This window comes from Mustela erminea, chromosome 7, assembly GCF_009829155.1.
Source record: "Mustela erminea isolate mMusErm1 chromosome 7, mMusErm1.Pri, whole genome shotgun sequence".
NCBI lineage: Eukaryota > Metazoa > Chordata > Mammalia > Carnivora > Mustelidae > Mustela > Mustela erminea.
Window position 1 is genome coordinate 126217488 of NC_045620.1, and position 20407 is coordinate 126237894.

The following is a 20407-nucleotide window of genomic DNA, read 5'->3' on the forward strand; positions in this document are numbered from 1 at the left end:
CTTTCCGCAGCTGAGCCAGCACAGCCGGGCCAGCTAGACTCCGGGACGTTGGCTTTCTGGCACTGGGGACTACAGAAAGCAAAGTCCCCACACTTTGTGGCCGTTCCCGTCCCCTCCAAATGCAACTGTTACTTCCATTCCTCCATGGTCAGAAAGCCTCTGGAGTTTGAGTCTTAGCAACTACCAAATATGTGGTTGTTATTTGTTGAGCGCTAGCCCAGCGCAGCACCCCAAGTGGGAATTACAGCAACAATACACGAGACCGGGCCGGGGAAAGAGAGCGTTTTCATTTTGGATCGCATTCCTCAGACATTCTGGCAATGGGGCCTGTGCTGACCTCCCTACGTTGGGACAGACTTCCTTGCTGGGTTAGTCTATGGGAAAATTCCTCTTCCCTGGGAGGAGAATGTGACCCCCTGACTGGGCGTCCATTACAGCCAGGGGTGCGGGTGCACCTGCAGGGCCTGCCTCCTCACAGAGGGACTAGAATCCCATCTCCGCAAATCCACCCTGCTCCGGCTCCACACCACAGCTGGGCTTCCTCCTGCTGGCCACTGCCGTAGGGCGCGCACCTGCATGCGATTAGGACTGGCAGACGCCCATGGCCTCGCAGTCCGGGGCTGCACGCTGGTGACACGTTGCAACGGACGAGTTCCTCCCCAGATCCCTCCTCCTTCCGCACCGCACAGAGTGTGGGATTCCCAGCGTTGGAGGAGCACAACCGCCACGCGGGGGGCTGGGTGGGGGAGGGGGACGCCGCCCTCTGCAGGGCAACAGGTGGCACGCGTCCGGCTTGGCTGCTGAGCACCGAGCAGGCACTGGACACGCAGTGTGGATCGGGCACACCAGGACCCACAGGAGGGAGAGCAACCAGCAGGCGGCAACCCCGTCCCTGGAGAACCTTGACACTCGGTTCTCATCAGTGTTCGGGAACAGGGTAAAAGTCTAAATGCTACCCCCCCGACTTTCCACTCTCCCCATAACTCCCCCTTATCGGCAAACTAGGTATCCCCTCACCAGGGAATGCCGGGGTAGGCCACGTGGAGACCGAGAAATAGGAAAACGAAGAACCGACGCAGGGTCCGTATAAACGATCACGATAAGACTTCACACTTTTCAACGGCAGAGTCTCAGATCTTATACTTGAATGCACCTACCACGTGAGTTAGTTGAAAGGTGAACGTGATTTTCTCCCAAAGAAAAAGACTCCCTTGTTTAGTAGGGATGAAATTAAGAAGCAAAAGGGGAGCAGACTTTCGAGATCTACCTTTCCCCAGAGAGAGACAATCATGACCACGGGGACTGGCATTAACCCCGGGGTAGGAACAGCCCTATTCCAGTGGACGTGTGCCCTGCAGGAAGGGGGGCTCCCCCTGGCCACGTCCCTATCCCAGAAGAGGTAATTCCGGTAACAAGCCATTCCTGAAAGCAAGGCCCTGTCACCTTCCCCATATGGCTGCTCTATCACTAATCCTCTCCCAGAAGTATACAAGGAACAGATAAAATAGCTTTCTCCTTCCTGTGTTGTAGGGCAAAGTCATGAGTGACTGGTCCTCTCCTGCCCAGGTACTGAAGGATGCCGGCTGGTGCCACAGAGCACAGATCTTCCTACTCGTCTGAACAGTACTGAGAAAAAGCGGCCGGATGTGCTGTCAGAATTTGTTGGTTTCCCTAAAATACATACCTGGCCTTGCAGAGGAAGCTGCCACAGCTGGGCATTACTATGGTTGTGGTTGTGGAGGCCTCCCTGTGCAGCCTCAGAATGGGGGCGCTCGGGCTTCCTGCAGTGAGACAGATCCTGCAGGGGCCTGCTGTGTATAGAGCAAAACCTTTCCACTGGGACTGTGCCTGCCTTGTCAACGCTCACCTGCGACACATGGCGGCGCCCAACCTCCAAAGAGAAAATGCTTCCTGCGGCGTGTCTACCTCTTCACCCCCGAGCCCAAGCTTGGGTACCTTCCCATGCAGTGGCTTCACGCGGTGCGGGCCGCGCTGTGTCCCACAGAGCCACACCAGTGACAAAGAATCAAGGCACATGAGAGCCTGCTCTGTTTCAAGGGAGAACAGTGGGCACGACGTCCGACAGGCCCGGAGTTGTCCTAACGCCCGAAGTACGGAGCAGGGGAAGCAGAGCTCCCGAGAACGGCGGAATAACAAGGCAAAACACAGTTCTCTGAAGACCAACCACCAGCAGCTCCACTGATAAAATATTTAATCAACTTGTCTGTACAAAATATTAAAATGGTTAAGGAAGAGCATACAAGAGCATGTTTAAGAAATTTATATACTGCTGTATAACTGTCGAGAAAAATAGAGATTGCTGTTTTACAGTTCATTTACATTCCGATATGTACAATCTATTTAAACTTGAGAATACGTATACACAGTGGGTTTGTGCCTGACCTCGAGCTCCCTGCCAGCCGGCCTGGGCGAGGGCAGCGTTCACAACATGAGCTCCTGCTGCCGCAGCCGCCCAGAGGAGCAGGGGGAGATGGCCGGGTCTCGGAGCCTCCCAGCCTCGGAGCCCTGCTCTGGCCAAACCAGAGCAGGAAGACATTCCAGCTTGCATTCAGTGAGTTTACAATTCTCACCACTTTCCCCATCTTTCTCCTGAGGCGAGCCGAGAAATAGTGGATATCCTTGCAAAATGAAAGGGACTTCGCACCCCCCCCCCACCAATAATACATCCTGTCTTCAGCTGCGGAGGGAGTGTGCGTATTGAGCTGTGAGGGCGCTCCTGTCACTTCGAGTTTTGCCCGTTTCCTCAGAACCACAGTACTGGCGGCAGAGTCCAGGTGCTGGCTAAGAGGCAGGGCACCTGTCGTGTCAGGTGCTGCTGCCCACACAGACAGAGGCACGCTGCGAGCCAGGTGCCCGGGTTCAGCAGCAACCTCTTGATATATACATACATATATATATATATTTTAAAGTTTTCCAAACTGTTCAGAATCCTCTATTCTCACCCACTGAATGGCAAACTGAAGTCAGCATGCTAATCCTTGTTTTAAAAAAAAAAAAATGCATTAACTTTTGGGGGGCAAAATGCTTCCAGCTGAAAGACCTAAAGTGTCTCAGTTATGATTCTTTGTCACAGAAAACACAGAAGCTGTTTACACTACCGTAAACAGTGGACTACAAAAAAAAAAAAAAAAAAAAAAACAAAAACCCAAACAACCACCATGACAACAGAACAGCAGTTACCGTAAGGAAGCTTATGTTCGGACTGTGACTTATCCGAGGTGGAGACAGCCAGAGGAGCTCTCTGAAAGCTCCGCTTTCCAGAGTGTCTGTTGCCTGGCTTGGAACCCTCCAGGATTTCCCAGCCAGGAAATACATTCTTGCTTTCTCCCTGAACATGTATCATCATTTTCTAAACAGCATGCTGCATGGCTGGCTTTCCTCGGACTCTGATAGGCCCTGACCTGGAAATCTAAATTGTAGAGAAAAAGAAGCCCTCCTTGCGGGTGCACGGAGCCCTCCAGCCAGGCTGCTCATCCCAAGGCGCGCTGCTGCTGTCGGGAGCCCAGGGGGAAGCCTCAGGACTCCTCGGATGCATGTGTCATCTTCTGCCCCCGGCAGCCTCCAGCCACTCGGACAGAAACACGCAGACCGGGGAAGGCTTCCCCTGCACATTGTCAGACTTGCCTTTCAGACTCGCTCGGCTGACGAGTGCAGGCAAGGGCTGCCCACAAGTGCGGTGTGCGACAGGCCTGGCTTGTTGGGTAAGAGAGCCGCGGGTTGTGTACCCAGCCACCGGGCCACCAAGCCCCCTCCCGTGCTGCAGCCCGGGGTGGGGGGCCCTCAGGGGCCGTTTAGCCTGGGTGCCCCAGATGGGTTTGGGGTCCCCGCCAGTTCAGCAACACTCTGATGAATAAGCCTTACAGGGCCTCTGGTTTCTGTCAACCACACAGACACCCCTCAGCCCCAGAAGCTTCAGACAAGGTTCTAGATTCCTGCCGCCAAGTGTCTGAGCAGGATGTGGGCTCAGCACAGGCATCTCACCCCAGCCCTCGGCTCCCGTCACAGGAGCTGGGTGTGGTCACTGCCATGGCCGGCGGGTCAGACGGAGCAGCGCGGAGAGGATTTTTGCAAAGAAGACCAGTCCCCCTCCTGCACGGCCCAATCAGCTGCCCCCGCACCACGCTCCTGTTCACCAACAGCTCGAAAGATGGTGGAAGAGAATAGAAATGCAGAAACCAAGCAGCTGGCCACCTCCTGGAAGGGCTGTGCTACCCAGCCGCAAGGTGCCTAGGACACGACCATCAGAAGCTTGTCCTTGTTTTTCTAAACAACTTGTTTCAGCTTCCTACCACTGACTTAGAAAAAGGAGAGTGTCCGCACTAGAGCTCTGACCTCGTGGGCCCATCTGGAATGAAGAGCTTCTAACCTTGGGGGAGAAAGTGTCTTCTAGGCCAGCATTGCAAAGCGGTCCTGCCCACAGACTCACCTGACTACAGAAACACCCCTTTGCAGAAGTCTCCGTGCACACGGCAGCCCTCTCGCCAATGTCAGGACATGTGAAGCGGGAGACACCAGCCCCTTCCTCTGCACACACGCACACCCACCCCTGCCGGAGGGGCCTGAGGACTGCTCCCCGGAGACAGGCACGGGCAGGAGCAAGCAGACCATCGCCCACCAGTCGTGCCGCTCAGGGGGCGCGCTTGCACTTTTCAACAACTCTAAGCACAACTAGAAACACGGACCAGCTTTCCTTGTGACCTCACACTCTGACTCCACCCTTCCCTGGGTTGCTCGGCGGCGGAACGGGCGGTGGCCACGTGAAGTACCCCCCAACTCAGCCAAGTCCCCGGCCGGTTTCAGGCATGGCCCCCGTGCTGGCAGCTCTGGGGTAGGGGAAGAAGAAGCCCGGCTCTGGTGATGCCCTGTGCTCACGCCTCATGAGATACCCCTGAACAATAACCAGAGCCCTCTCGGCACGCATCAAGCCCTCAGTTGCCCCCACTGATTTACTAAGCCAACTTCCCGCCCTCTTCCTACAGCTGCCGCGTGGACAGGTGACTCCACATAAGGGACGTGTGGCCTTCCTGACAAGAGCAGGCTTTTTCTCACCTTCAGCCCCATTGGGATGTAACTATTTAACAGACGAAAAATCCAGAAATGACACAAAAAGAAGAAGAAGCTTGCTCCAGCCTAAACGGCCAGAGGGCTCTACGCGTAAAGGACAGAGCTGCCTGAAAATTAGAAATAACCTCTTTTCGATGCCTCCTGTTCCTTAATGTTAAACTCTACCACCATTTTTCACAAAATGGTGAGAAGCAGCAGCTCTTATGGTGGCCAGCCCTGGGTCGCTCCTCCAGCAAGAAGGACCAGACATGGGTTTAGCAGGAAGGGGGTTTGGGGAACCGTGGCCACCTGCTGGGGCCTGTCCCCCCTTACACAGCCCTGCTTGCCTGGTGTGGGGACTCTGGGACAGTCCCAGATCTCTGCCAGGCTCCCAATAGGACCAGGGCTTGCTTGCTCCCGCTGCTCCTACAGAGGCACCAGCAGCAGGTGGCAGCCATCCCAGGATTTGGTCCAGAACATTCTACCCCACCCCCACCCCCACCATGTGAGCCTGGGGGAGCTCCAGCCAGGTTGGTGGAGCTCCTCACTTGGAACACAGGAAAGATCATGGCTTTGGTGAGCTGAGCCCTACCCCTGAGATCTTGGCTTCCCCTGCACCTGCCGTGACCCAGGTTGAAATCAAAGGCACATCTATGAGGCACCAAAAGAGACCAGGAATGTAATCGACACACACCCGTACACTAGGCAGGAGCTGTGATACTTGTGAGAAGTGCCTCTAGGGTGGGGAAGGGACACTTTCCAGGAACAGCCACATCTGCTCTGCCTTTAAACTATGTCAGTGCGCTTTTGGACCAACTAGAACCCTAGAACTATGGGACTGGAGAGCTTCTCGTTTTACAGGAACAAAAATGGAAGCCCTGGGTACAGAGGTGGCCGCCCACCACTGTCCCAGACCTCTCAGGAGGCGGAGCTCTAGCCCCCAAGTGACCCCGCAGCAGGCGGGCAGCAGGCCACAGCGTGGAGTGGTCCCCTCCGGGGTACGCAGAATCCCCAGACACACCAGTGCTGCTCAGACCCGCCTCAGAGGGAGCTAGTTCCCTCCCTTCTCACTCCCAACATCTTGCAACTGCCGGGCTCGCTTGTCAGCTGTCTCTCTTCCCTTCCCAATCCAGACACTGGAGGGGACCACTCAGGTCTTTCCCTGCCAATGACAGAAGGCTGCTTTCCAGACCCTCGGTCCTCCCAGCCCACTGGGCACCTGCTTGGGGCTTCCTGGCTCAGGACCACTGAGAGCCCTGCTTTCTGAGCCTGGGGAGGCTTCTCCAACCCCACCGACATGCTCTCAGGGGATCGGCGAGGCCCCCCATGATGTCTGTGTCCCACAGATGGCTGTAGCTCTGCTTCTTCCTCTCACCCCATTTGCTGGACACTAGATTCGAGCAAAGCGAGAGTCTGCCTTTTTCTGTGCACAAGCTCCTCCTGGAAAGAATTCAATTTTCCTCCCCGCTTTAAGAAGAGAATCGGTCTACAGTCCCAGGTTATTTTCTGCTACGAGTTTCAATAAAATTACAAACAGGATAAATGACTTGTAGGATTTGAGTTACGCTCTGATTACAGCCACAGGGTGGTCCGTACTCCCTTTAGCACTGACAGTGAGGTCCCCACTCCCGCTGACACTTCCAGGAGACTGTCAGGGAGCAGTCACTGCTCTGGGCTTGGCGGATTTGACTGGACATCACACAATCCACAGCTCCTCTCTTCCCCCACGCCACGGTGGTACCAAAATGGTGGAAAACTAGGCTGAAGGGGAGTCTGTGCATGAGGAATGGGCAGAGCTCCAGCTGAGACAACAGAGCCTGCCACCCTCTCGGGAGAACCCGACCCTGCTGCTTGGAAAGCCAGAATTCAAGGCGAGCCTTTGGGCATCAGTGGCTGCAGGTGTCCGCCACTGGAAATGTCTCCCCCGATACAGAAGCCTGGTTCCAGCCGCAGTGACCGGACTGTCTTTGTGTTTAGCAGACCCAGCGCCAACCCACGTGGGCTCCAGCTGGCCTGCCCTGTGCTCCCCAAGCAGGGACGCCCACCCTATTCTCTATCAGGAAGGAGCGGTTCATATGGTCTCAACTAGAAGCGCGCGTCTCCCCCAACAGAATGGAAAATTCGCGGGTCTTGAGGAAGAATTCTGTGGTGGCCCCAGACCCAGGGGAACCTGAGTTGGGAAGGGGGCACTGCTTTCGCCCACAGTGCTGACACATTGAATCCCTGCTTGCGAGCAGACAGCTCTCCCATGGGTGGGGACTGGGGCTTCTAGCTGAGGGACTCAGCCCCGCACCCCCTTGCCTAGAAGATACAGCCAGTGGAGGGCCGACCGTGCCAGCAGAATCCTTCTCCAAATCATGGCAAAGCAGCTCAGACCACATCATAGCAGCAAAAACACGTCTGCCTCTACATGTGGTGGCCCTTCTGTCATTTCTGCAAAGTGTTACACATCTTCTCCATTCACCTACTTTTAACTTTGAGATGCCAGAAGCCGGAGCAGAGTGGTGGCAGGCACAGGTGGTCCCTGGAGGGTGACAGGCAGCTCCAGAGCAGTTCCTGGAGACATCACTTCTAGTCAGTCACCAAGGACACACTGAGGGAATCCGAGATCATCAGAGGAACTGTCACTGCCCAAGGACATCCCCCCCCAACATGCAGGCAGGACTCCAGATGCAGGAAGACCCCTACTTCCTACACCACTTACAACACATCTTGGTAGAAAGAGGTCATCAGGGGAAGAAGGAAAAGAAAAAAAAAAAAACAGTGAAAATGGACATATTTTTCCTGCCACAAAAAGCTCAGGCTAAATCAAAACAGGTCCTCTCAAAAACCTTGTTTTTCCCAGTCGCTAAAAAAGAATCAGAATGTTTCCTTTTGTCCAAGATATTAAATAACCTAGAATTTCTTCAAAGTATAGCTAGTTTTTTCATTAACTCCCTTTCTAAAACTTCAAATACTACAACCTTTAATATTTTAGTGTCATTCTTTTTTGTTCTTTGCAATGACAGAGCAATCGCCATGCAATTATTACAGTTTAGGAATGTGAAGCTTCTCTGGCAAAATCCATAAATGTAAATGGACCACCGGTCACTGAAACTGGGAGGAAGCGTACCATAGCTGCCACCTCAGAAATTTTGTTTGCGTGTTTTGACCTAAAGAGACTTTCCTTTCTCATTATTTATAGCGACTCAGATAACCACAGCATATAAATTCACATTGTAAATGTATTTTCTTTTCCTCTGGGGGAATTTTATAGGATAGCACGGACTCAGGTGGGGCCCTTAAATAAATTAGCTATATCTAAATGTTTAGTATTCCTCTCTCTTGAATGTTTGATCACTGAGAATTAAAATTCGTATGACTCATCTGGACAGTAGCATCCAAGACAAGGGTAAAACGGACCCCAAAGGCAACAGACCACACAACCTTCAAGAGGAGGACGGGGTGGGGACATGCAGGGGTTTTCATAGAAGTCCTCAGAGTCCCAGACAGGTGGAATCCAAATTGTTTCTTCTCCCTGTGTCAACCACTCACACAAGGCCACAAAGGACTCCCAAGTAGAGATGAACCAAATAAAACAATGTAGCCTGTCGTGTTCTAGCTTCCCTGTGCAAGGACAGGTAGTTGTACCATCAATGAGACAAAGACAGGACTGGGGGAGACGCTTCCACCTCTGTCCTCCCCCACTGCGCAAAGGCCCCGCCCTTCTCAAGGGGCCACAGCCAAGCCCTAATGCCCCTCTACTGCTGCAGAAGTTGGGGGGCGGGGGGTTTCCTCCTGCTCTGAACCACTGGGTTGTGCGGAGCTGAAATCTCACAAAAGCACTTTTGTGTAGCTTCACTTCCCGTTACTATCACACTGCCAAAACCTACAGCAACAACACAGCGAAAGCGTGTAAAAGCCAACACAGACTTGATAGCTAAACGCAAGCACATGTTGGCCCATTCTGAGTACACCATTTGGAGAGGGTTGCGCCTACCTGGCAGAAAAGCCTGAGTCTTCCGCGGAAGCCTGCCCCAGGACGCCTCCCCCGCCTCTTTCCAAGCCCTAAGAGCCTCTTTCCCAGCTCCTTAGCAAAACCTCCTGGCGGGTCTCTAGGAAAAGCACGGCTGCCTGCCTTTCCCCATTCACAGCCACTGCACTAAGCCTCCTCCTCAGCACCCCCCAAGGCACCCCTACACACTGAGCTGCCCAGCCTAGGAGCTTCAGAACCTGGCACATACCATCCCACCCCTAAGTTTGTATCGGTTCAGACTGGCAGTTTATAACCTCCCCTCCACTTCACTTTCCCCTAAAAGACAAACATTTCTTTCCACATTCTAGATCATTCCCAATTGGAACTGATTTTTTTTTAAAAGGGTAGTGCTGACCTTTGCAAGGATCTGGGTAGTTCCACCATGAATTCTTTTGGACAAATGTTCCCTTTCAAAACCCAAGGCGCCTGTTAGAGTTTTTCAATTAAAGAAAAAACATGCCTTTTGCACCGGTTCCTTCCCAGAGTAAATGACCTCCCTGCAACACAAAACCTTCAGAAAGGGCATGACAACCGTTCTGACTGTCCTAGGTGCAACACCAAGCACCCAGCCACCCAGTCCAAAGTTCCCCCACACTCAGCCACAAACAAAAAGGGGTGAGATTAAACCTACTCCCGTACTCCCATTAATTCACCCATTCTAGAACCCCCAATTCCCTAACTCATTTCTACCCACATTTAGGGCCTGTTACTGTAACATTAACACAAACACCATCCTCCCTCCGAAAGGGGATAGCGGATGCGATGGTGCCTTTGCTGAGTACGCATTCGGCTTGGCAGGGTCAGGTCGTCTCTTCCCAGGGCTTTGGTGCTGCCCAAGATAAATGTGTGCATGAGTGAACGAGTGTGTGGGTGTGAGTGTGAACGCGCGCTCCCCCTCCATTGTGCGGGCGCGGGGCCAGAGTCTGATGCGCACCCACGCTTGGCGACGGACCCCGACCGCAGCAGGGGGTCCTCGGTGGCGCGGCTGCCCCCTCCCTGGCCGGGCCTGGCCCGCAGGCTACCTGCAGCCGCACGCCTCCACCACCATGTCCTCGTACTGCTTGTAGACCACGTTGTTGGCCGCGTCGATGTAGAGGATGCTGATAGGGCTGAGGCGCGCGGGCACGCAGCAGGAGGCCGGCGCCGCGTCGGGAGCCATGGAGTTGAGCAGCGTCTGAATGATGGCGTGGTTGGTGGGCTCAAGGTGTGAGCGCAGCGGGAAGTCGCAAACGCCCTCGCAGTGGTACGCCTCGTAGTCCAGCGGCGCGATGATCCAGTCGTCCCAGCCCAGCTCCTTGAAGTCCACGTGCAGCGGCCTGCGGCTACAGCGGCTCCGACCCCTTCGCCCGTGGCCCCGACCCGCACCCCCGCCGCTGCCCTGCGCCGCTCGCGCCCCGGCCAGCGCCGTCCGTCGCCGCCTGCGACCGCCGATGACCGCCGTGGGCGACCCAGTGCCGGGTCCCGGGTCAAGAGGCTGCTCCGCTGGCTCCGCTGCCAGCGCGGCCCCGAGCGCGCGGGCCTGGGCGCGGATCTCCCGGAATAGGCTCCCCTTCCTCTGCGTGCGGGAGGAGACGACAAGCAGAGCGCGCTCTTCCGCCGCTGCGCGGCCCCTGTCCCGTGAACCGAAGCCCAGCAGCCGCAGTGCCAGCGGGCCCTGCGAGGGACCGGCCACTGAGCGCAGCAAGAGACAGAACGCACGGGTGGCACGCGGCTCCTGGCGGTGGCGCCGCACGGCGTCTGCCACGTCGAACACCTCCCAGCGCGCTACGGCCAAGGGCTCGGCGGCCCGCGAGTGCAGCAGGCGGGGCGCTCGGGCGGCCCCGGGGCAGGTAGACAGCAGCAACAGCAGCGGCGGGGGAGTGGCGCCGCCAGGGCCCAGCTCCGGGGACTCGTGGCGCAGGACGCGCAGCTCGGCTCCCACCACCTCGTCGGTGTCGGGAAGGCTGGATACGTCGAACAGGAAGCTTTGGCCGGTCTCGGCTGGCGATTCGTCTGCAGGAGTCGGGCAGAGACAGAAAGAGAGCGCGGTGAGAGTCGAGAGCGAAGCCCGCACTCCGGGCCTCCGAAGTGCACCATAGCCCACTGCCCGGGATGCGGGAGCGAGCCCGCCGGAGACGGCGCCGGCCGCCCAGTCTCGGCCCAGTCAGAAAGCTGCCAGCCTGGCCCAGAATAAAGGGAGCCTTCGCCCTGACTATCGATTATCGGGACCGGGGCTTCGGTTCATCGAGCCAAAGTTCTGGCACCGCGACAACCCAGGAGCCTTCACTTACCGCTTATCGCCAAGCCCGGGGAGGGAACCACACCCCTACACCCGATGCAACTACAGGTCCGCTGCCTGACCCAGAGCCTCAGGTTTACCGGGCCTAGATCGGAAGCCAGACTTTTCGGGCGGGTGGCCGAAAGAAGGCCGAGTGGGCGCATCAGAAGCCCTGCGCCCCTTCCAAGGCCCGGAGGCCGGGCCGAGGCCCCGCGCTGTTCTGGGACTGCTCTTTATTGCCCCGCTGATGCCCCAGGACAGCCCGGAAGTCCCGGCTGTGCGAAAACGGAAAATTCGGGTCCCCTGACAGCTCTGCTCCTTGCGCTACCTCGCTTCCCCAGCCCAGCCTGGACACTCCTGCCGGCCACGATCGCCCGTGCGGGCTGGGCCTTGCATGGAAGTCGTCCGGAGGGGAAGGACACAGCGGAGCTGCGGACTGTCTAGCGCATCCAGCTTCCTGGCTATGCTGAAGGGGAACTAAGGCCCACATAGGGAGCGGCGGGCTCGGCCCAAGGGCTCCCACCAGGGAGCGCGGCTGCTCGAGATGGGAGCAGCCCTGGCTTAGCTTCTCCCGGCTTTCCACGACCTCCGATGGAGGAGGCAAGGTGGCAAAGGAGTCTAGGATCCCTCTCCCAAGGGTCTGGGGCATCCCAGGACTGCCTTCCTCGCTGCAGTGAGGGCAGCTGCTCCAGGAGGTCTTGCCTCCAGGACCCACCGATGCCTTCGCAAACATATTCTTTCCCTCCGTTATGACTTATCTCTGAGTTTGGGGGTTTTATTTCGGTCTTGGGCACTTTTTTTCTTTTTTGGGCTCAGGAAAAAAAAAAAGTTGAAATTCCACGGAGCAGCAGATAAGGAGCTCCCTTTGAAGAAGGTCATATGGTTTCATTTTGCCCCAAACTCGGAGAGACTGTGCAGACTGCCCCCACCACTGGAGATCTGCTCACCGACCACTGCTGCGGGGCCCTCGCCTCCGGAGCTCTGAAGTCTGGGCTCTGCCGGTGGCTTCTGGGGACCTCAAGTAGCCCTGCTCCAAGTTGAACCTCAGAGTGGAGAGGGAGGGAGGCACAAAGTCCTGGGCAAGTGCATCGGCTTCACTGCCACTGCTTTCCCCCAAGGCTCCCTGGAACACTTTTCCTGAGCCTCCCCTGCAGCATCTCCCCTCCCCCCTTTACAAGGTGCAGCTGCTGCATCCCCTCCTTCCAGAAGGAGGAAAGAGGGATGCCCTCAGAGCCTTGCCAGTCAAGAAAAGACTGAGCTCAGGCTGAGGCTAAGGGTCGGCCTAACTGTATCTAAGAAAGCAACTAGTGCCTCTGCCCACTCAGTGTCCTGCACACCCATTTGTCCTGTATCCCTGGGGGCTCATAAGGCAGCCTCAGGGCTGGGGCCTTCTGTGGCCCTGTATACCAGGGCTCCAGCTTTGTAGGGGTACTGCGGCATCCAGTCCTGGGGGCACACCAGGCCTTCAGAGAATGCCTGAGAGTTCGCACTGCACTGTAGAGCCATCTGGGCCCAAGATATCCGGCACCCAAAATAAAGCCGTCTCTGTGTGTAGACGCCTGTGTGTGTGTGTTGGAGGAGATGTGTGATCGGTTACTGCACCACCTCCACCTGCCTTCCCAGGTTAGGGTGTGCAGTGTGGGCCTGTCTGCTACTTCCTTTCCAGCCCTAGTCCCCTTTTTTCCCCTCCTGCCTTCTATGCTGGGTCTCTGGCTGGATAGAATTAAGGCCAACATTACTTGCATTTCCGCCTGAAATTAGTTAAATTTTCCCTATCTGTCTGCTTTAATGACTTCAATAGAGATTAATAAAATCCAGATGATGCACAGCAACCACCACAGTCATACCCATGTCCTACCTTTGAAGGACCCAGGGCAGAGTAAGGTGGGGTGCTTGCTCCCGGCCAGGCCTGGCTTCCGGCTGGGGCTCCGTCCTCTCCACCTCACAGGGCTGGTGGCGTCCTCCACCTCTGGCTGTCCCAGCGGCCCAGCACAGGGCACAGGCCACCATAGCCATGCACCTCCCCCTTGACAGATCCTGCCCAGAGATGACCTCTGTGTACCTGGTGATGCCACCAGCCTCTCCGGGGTCATGTACTTAGCCTTCCTCCTTCCCTTATTCCCCTGAGTTCCCCCCCAATTTGTGCGGCCCCAGGAGACTAGAAGCTGCAGAGTTGGCTGCACTGAAAGCCGCTGCCGCCGCCACCACCATCACGGCGCCGTCCCTCTCGGCCCAGGCCCCTTCTTGCTTCGGATCCTGCCTCCTCGAGGGGACCCGCCGGCCGGCAGGGCCAGGACAATCCGGCGGAGGGACTAGCTCAGCCCTCTGGGGCCCAAGCCCTGAGAGCTTGCCGTGCCTCTCGCCACAGTCCAGCGGGTTCGGGTGCGTGGGCCTCGGCGGAGTTTCCACCACCTGAGGCTAGGACGTGAGGGGGCCGCGCCCCGAAGGGTCTGGAGCTGGGGCTCGGCTCCGGCGGTGGCCTCCGCCTAGGAGCTGGCAGGACGGACGGGCGCAGTAGAGGCGTCAGTACCTTGGTTCGCCTGGTCTGCGAAGCCGGTGATGGTGTCCGCGCGGCCGTGGCGGCCAGAGCCCGAGGTGGAGGCGGCGGCCGCCCCGGCCGGAGCCCTCCCGGCCAGGTTCCGGTAAAGCGACATCATGAACTGGTGCGGCACCACCGAGCCGTTCCTGAAGCCGGAGCCGGCGGCCCGGCGCCCAGCGCGGGCTCCGGGAGCTGCGGCGGCCGGGGCAGCGGAGACACCCGCAGCCGGGGCGAGGGTCCGTCCGCCGCCGCCGCCGCCGCCGCCGCCCCCCGGACTCCCGACCGGCCCTGCCCCCGCCGCTCGCAGCACGGCGGCCGCTTCGAGCCCGTCGCGGGGGCGGCAGGCGCTCAGCAGCCAGAGGCACAGCGCGGCGGCTGCGCTCAGGTCCATGGGCTCCGTGGGCCAGGCGGGCCGGCGGCGCGGGCTCCGTGGCTCCGGGAAGTCCCCCGGCGCCTTTTGAACATAGTGTTTAATAATGGGGGAAGTGTGCGCAGCAAGTCGCGGCCCCCCCTCTTCTCCCACCCCACCCCCGCCCAACGCCCGGAGCAGCGCCCCCTGCTGAACACTGGAGTGGCAGCGCCGCGCCCCCGGCTCCGGCCTAACGCAGAGTCCGGGACAGGAGCCTCCTCCCCGCGCCACGGCGCTTCGCCCCACTCTCGTCTAGCAAGTGCTACCCGCCCGAGGCTCCCGCCACGACCCGAGGCCCCGCCTCACCTCCCCGCGGCGGTGCGACTCCCGCCGCCCGCGCCCCAGCCAAACGCGCTCTCCCGAGTTAGGGGCTCCGAGGCATCGCGCGCACCCGCCCAGCTTCGTGCCCACTCCCCTGCGAAGCAGCTGCACCCGCCCCCTGCCCGCTCCGGTTCTCTGAGTGCCCGAGACGCCAGAGGTGGGGTCGTGGAAGGGCGCGGCCCCGCCGGTCACTGCCGGGACCTCCGGGCCAGGACGCACAGCGAGGCCATAGGGCGTAAAGAGGCCACAGGGGCGCTCAGGGCTGCCACAAAGGCGCGTTTTTCGTCTCCGGTTGGAAGGTTGCCCAGCCTGCCACAGCCTCCGAATACGGGAGCGCGCGATCGGAGCAGGGGAGGGGACCCGGAGGGAAAAGAGGGCTAGTGGCTGGAAGGGCAGGCCGGAAAGACAGATGGACGTGGACCGACAGTCGGAAAGCCAGGGTTTGGACGGAGAACTTGTGCTTAAGCTGGAGCAAGATCTCAAAGGAGCGCGGGAATACGGAGGCAGAGCCGGGATGAGGAGACGACCCCTGCGCGGGAGCAGCGCCCCGAGTTCATTCGTGCGTCGAAAGTGATGACCTTCCGCCCGCATTCTGGGGGGGGGGCGGCCAACGGAAACGGGCTACCTGGTATGTTGGGGCGCGCGGCCAGAAGCCTGGAAGGCGGGCGGCCGGGATCCCCAGGGTGGTACCGCAGGACGAGGTTCTGGGTGATGGGTGGAGGGCACGCCCAGCGGCCACGGCGGCGGCCCCCCGGAGCGCACTCGGATCGCTTAGGGAGGTGGCTGCCCGGTACTGCTCGTTTCAGCTCCACCGCAGCCCGGCACACGTCAGTGCGGGAACGTGCGGCGGATGCATGAGGTAGATGGAGGGCCCGAGCCACGCGGACCCTCGAAGCTGCGCAGGTGCGTTCTTTATCCTTTAAATTTTTTATTTGCTACCGAACTTGAAATCTAGACGGGGTCAGTGCGTCATGGCCACTTGGAGTGACGAGCGTCAACACGATGCCACAGGACCCAAAGTCGAGGGAGTCCCGAGTCTCTTCGCGTTGCGCCACACTGGCCCTGGGAAGAAGCTCCGCGCAGGGAGCTCCCGGCCGACTCCAGTCCAGGCTCGGAGCTCCCCTGCAGGGAGGTCCCGAACCAGTCATCGCCGTGCGGGCCACCGCACATACGCGGTGGCTGCTCATCCGGGCACTTTGGTCCACTCACCACCACCGGGGACAGGGACGTGTGGGGGCAGGTAGAAAGGTCTGGCGGGGGGGCTACTCTCCCAGGACCGCAGTTCCCTCGGGTGAGCAGAGAAGAAAGAGCGGAGTTTATTCTCTCTGGGGAGTTGTGGTTGGGAAGGGCGGGGGGGTGGGGGGCTGGAAAGACAAGGGCTGCATTAACCCACCCTGCTTTGGGGACTGAGGATGGGGTGCCAGCCACAAGGCCTTGGCCCCAGGTCTCCCTCTCTGGGTGGTGCTGGTACAAAGGGCCCCACAGAAATCTAAGCAGGCTGTCTCCAGAGGGTGCCCCCAGAGACACTGGCCCTTTGACCTCTTAACAGCAAGGACAGAATGGAAAGGTGCCTGCGTAGATAAGGCACAGCCTGTGCCTATGATTCCCCTGCCCTGCGGCTGTCTTTGGGCTTAGGAATTAGTTTTGGGGTGAAACCCCTGCATTCTTGCTGCCCCAGCGGGAGCAGGCCACTTAACTCCTTGGAGACCAAATTTCCTCATCTGTAAAATGGGCCAATTCTCACGTCAGGGCGTTGGTGTGTGGCCAGGATAACAGGCTGGCACAGATGAGGCTCAGTAGCGTTTCCCCCCTTCCGCCCCCCCCCTCCCCCGCAGCGGGTCTGTTCTGGGGCCCAAGGGTGATGATGGCCCAGAGAGGAGCTGCTCGTAGGCACCAGAAAGGCTCTGTAAAAGACTGCCCACCAGCTGTTTTTGCTTGAGCCGGGACTTAACCACTCCCACCTGTGTTTCTTGTCTGTAAAGTGACGTCATCATTCATTCCTTGGTCATTTATCCATCCCCCAATTCATTCTTCTTTCCAGTAAATACTTACTGCCAGTAGCTTTCTGTGTGATGCTGGTCCAGTAATGCCCAGGACAGATGCACAGGAAACCAGGGCTGGGGGGAGGGGGGGTCGACCAGCAGGACACCCTAAAGCTGAGGCCAGAGGGGATGGGGGCACAGGGATGCCTGGATCCTGTCCTTCCCCTGAAATCCTGACAGTAATGCTTTGCTCTTGGACTGCTGGGCACCGTGTCAGCTGCTCAACCTACCTCATGTCATTCCCACCACTGCTATGTCCTGTGAAGGAGGGATGGTTTGTCCCATCTCCTAGACAAAACTTTGTCTATTCAACACCTTGGGCAGGTGGCAGAGCCTGGAGTCTCTGTTTTTGCCCGATCCTTGGCTGCTCTCAGGAGGCATGCATGTGAAGGTCTTGGTCTCTAATACCCTCCCCAACCCTGCGGGCCAGGCAGAGTGCCCTGCCTTGCCTCTCTAGCTCTCTGGGAAATTCTCAGCAGAGAATGAACTCTCTGGTCTGGTCCAGGTGAAGACCACGGCAGTATCACCCTGGGGACTCCTTTCTGCCCCTTCTGCCAGCTAGGATCTCACAACATCTGCCGTGGAACACAGCCTGTCATCCCTGACTTCAGGGCCTGCCCACGGTCCCAGAAGCCACAGAGCTCAGAACAGAACACGGGTTCCCAGGAGCGTCTGCTTCAGCTGCTAGGTTCACAAGATGTGACCTGGTGGCCTCGTGGGTTAGGCCCACACACCTGGTGCCTGACGAGATCTTTGTCTCTGGATGCACTGGGACCCAGGACTGCCCTCCCACAGGAGAGAGAAATGTGGGGCCAGTCCTCCAGCCCTCCTAATCCTCCAGCCCTGACTCTCCGTCTCTGTGAGGATGAGGCCTCTGGGGGAACAGGCAGCCCTGGGTGGGCAGGCTGGCCCAGGCTGTGCTTGGCGTCTCCTCCTAGGGGATGCGGGGGGCCTTTGGGAGGTGGGCTGGGCAGAGGGAGCTCGCACTCCCTGCCTGGAGACCAGAAGTCGTGTTCTTCCTGAAGGGAAACTTCCGGAAGGGAGTTTCCTCCATCCTTTTTGTTGCCCCAAAAGTCACTGGGAAGCCAGGGATGAGGCCCTGAGGCCAGTGCGGAAGTTGCAAGAAGGCTGCCGAAAACTGGGGACACTTCTCACTTCCCCTCTTCACCAGTCTACTGAGAGACTGGCTGCAAAGGGGGAAGAGGGGTAAAAGCAGCCCGGTGCGGGGGGTGGGTGTCACTGACTGGGGTGGGCAGGAAGGGTCCCCACCTTCTCACTTCCAGGCCCTTCCCGTGGAGAGCAGAGCTGTCTGCTTTCCCAGAGCACTGGGGCTCAGTGCAGGTCACAGAATCCCAGAACCCAAAGGAGCATTTTGAATTATTTGGGCCAAAGTTCCATACCATACCTGAATCATAACAGTTTGCCCCCAGGCTGAGCTTGTGTACCTGCAGAGATGGAAAGTCCGCCAGGGCGCGCAGCCTTCTGAGAGCTCTTGAGTGTGAGCCAGTGCTCCACACTGCACCTGGGACGGCCACAGCCTCTCAAAAAGGCACCTTTACTGACGGGAGGTCACATGACATCTGCAGCACCAGGCCGGGCGTGCTGTGTTGACGCCCCGGAGGAAGTTACATTTGACCCTCGAACGAGGCAAGGGTTGGCACCCCTCACTGCCCCCCGAACCCTGTACAGTCAAAAATCTGAATATAGCTTCTGACTCCCTCACAACTGAACTACTAATAGCATACGACCGACCAGGAGCCTAGCTCATAACATGAACGGGTCCATTTTTGTTAGCATACCTTTGGTATATTACACGTCTCATGTACTGTGTTCTCAGAGTAAGCTAGAAAAAAGCAAATGTTACTGAGAAAATCTTAAGGGAGAGAAAACACATTTACAGTACTGTCCTGTGTTTATAGAGATAAATCCATGTCAAAGTGGACCCATTCAGTTCAAACCCTTGTGGCTCAAGGGTCCACGGCTGTCCTGGATTCTGCCAGCTAGAGCCACCTCGGGGCGACCATCAAGTGCCAGGAATTGCCCGGGCCCCAGTGTCAGCCCTCTCAGCCTCAAACAAGTGTCTCCTGCCACACCAGACACCAGGCCTCCCTGTCTGATGACAGGAGCACGGGAGGTCCCCCAAAGACGGCCTGCTCCATGGCTTCCGCTGTCCACAAAGAGGCCCAGTCTCTGGGAAGGGAAGCCTTCGGTGCTCGGTTCTGTGTCCTTGAACCATCCCTGATGGCGGGTCCCTTCTGTGATCCTGTGCCTTTGCTGTTTGTGCAGCTCAGCTGGTGTGCCTCAGGCACCCTGTAGATGAGGCTGATGAGTGCTCAGCCTCCACCCTGCCCACAGCAGCCAAGCAGTGTTCTGGAAGGGTTCTGGGTCCCTCCAGCCAAGCCTATTCTGCAAGATGAAACAGAGGCCCCCTGGCCATGACTGGTTGATGTTCCAAACCCAGAGCCTAACCTCCGGCTGCCTGCTCCTCAGCTCCTCCTGGCAAATGCACAGTGAGGGTGACGATCAAATGGCCACTGTGGATCCAGCTGCAAGAGGTAGAGAGCGTGTGAGGGTGTGGCGCCGTGCCAGGGACCCAGCCAGGAGTCTGGACCCTCCATGGCCTCTGGCCTTTGCAGCTCAGAGCTGGAGAGAGGGTTCGTGGTGAAGAGGCAGGGCCCGGGGTGAGCCTGGGTTTCCGCCCCTGAGGACAGTCTCCCTGGGAGGGTGTGAAGGGAAGATGGTGTCCACGGCCCACGGAGGGAGCCACCTACCATTGCATCCGGGCTTCTGGTCTCCGCAGCAGTCCTCTCCTCCAGGAAGACCCGGGCTGGGGCTGCCTGAGCTGCAGGTGTGGGAAGACTCCAGCAGGGCCCTGGCTCCGCCCACTGCCTGATGCCCCCGCCTGGGCTTCCTCAGGCTCCCAGGAATTTCCCATGCTCAACCCAGGGCTGCCTCTCCCCAGGTTACCGGGCAACAGCTCTGGCATCCACACCAGGTCGGCTGCAGCCTGGCCCTGGGACCACCTGCTCGACCTGCCCCCTGGGCCCCAAGCTACTGAGTGGGGGAGGGGAGGCGACAGAAAAGAAAAGGGCGGGTGGCTTCTTTCCTGGAAGTTCCTACCGAGCCCTCTCAGAGCCCTTCCTTCCCCTTGGGACAAATAGTGAAGGGCTGGTGGACACTGCCATCTGCTGGTCACTGGTTATAACAGCATCACTGTGTGGCTGAACACCCTCCCTCTCACACTTAAAAAGACCAGGACCAACCGGACAGTCTGGGGAAAGATTTGGGAGCCCTGGCACCGGGTTTAACCAGGTGAGTGTTTCTGCACCTGCAGTTAAACCAGGTTACCTGGAGCTGTAAGGTGTCCTGGGAGATGAGGGGACAAGCACTGTGGGCCTCCACTGAGGTCAGAAAAGAAAGTACGTATGGGGTCATGAGAAAGACCTGGCTTCCAAACCACCTTTGCAAAGCACTAGCTTTATGACCTTGGTTAAGTTACTGAGCCTGTAGTCCTCCATGTCCTCACCTTTAAACAGAGATGGGGTTCCCTCTTGTCAGGGTGTGCCAAAGTGTGCAGGGCATAAATTTAGTAGGTAAAGTCACTGTCTTTGAGACATTTCCCTTCTGTCGGCTTGTTGTCTTGTGAGTATCAGTAGTCTGAATGTTCTGGAGATTATCTTGAGGACCTTTGTAGACACATAAGATTAAAAAATAATAAAACTCCTTTTGGAATAAAAAACAGGTACTTTTAGAATATTCA

The 20407-nt window shown here is 57.9% G+C and overlaps 1 protein-coding gene across 1 annotated transcript; it reads right to left on the minus strand.

Annotated features, from left to right (window-relative positions):
* Positions 1-2115: 2115 nt before the first annotated feature.
* On the minus strand, positions 2116-14322 carry GDF7 (growth differentiation factor 7). The gene is made up of 2 exons (XM_032353207.1): positions 13867-14322; positions 2116-11071 (listed from the first exon to the last, which is right to left on the minus strand). The coding sequence occupies exons 1-2, from the start codon at positions 14264-14266 to the stop codon at positions 10098-10100; spliced, it is 1374 nt and encodes a 457-aa protein (XP_032209098.1). The 5' UTR covers positions 14267-14322; the 3' UTR covers positions 2116-10097.
* Positions 14323-20407: the final 6085 nt, after the last annotated feature.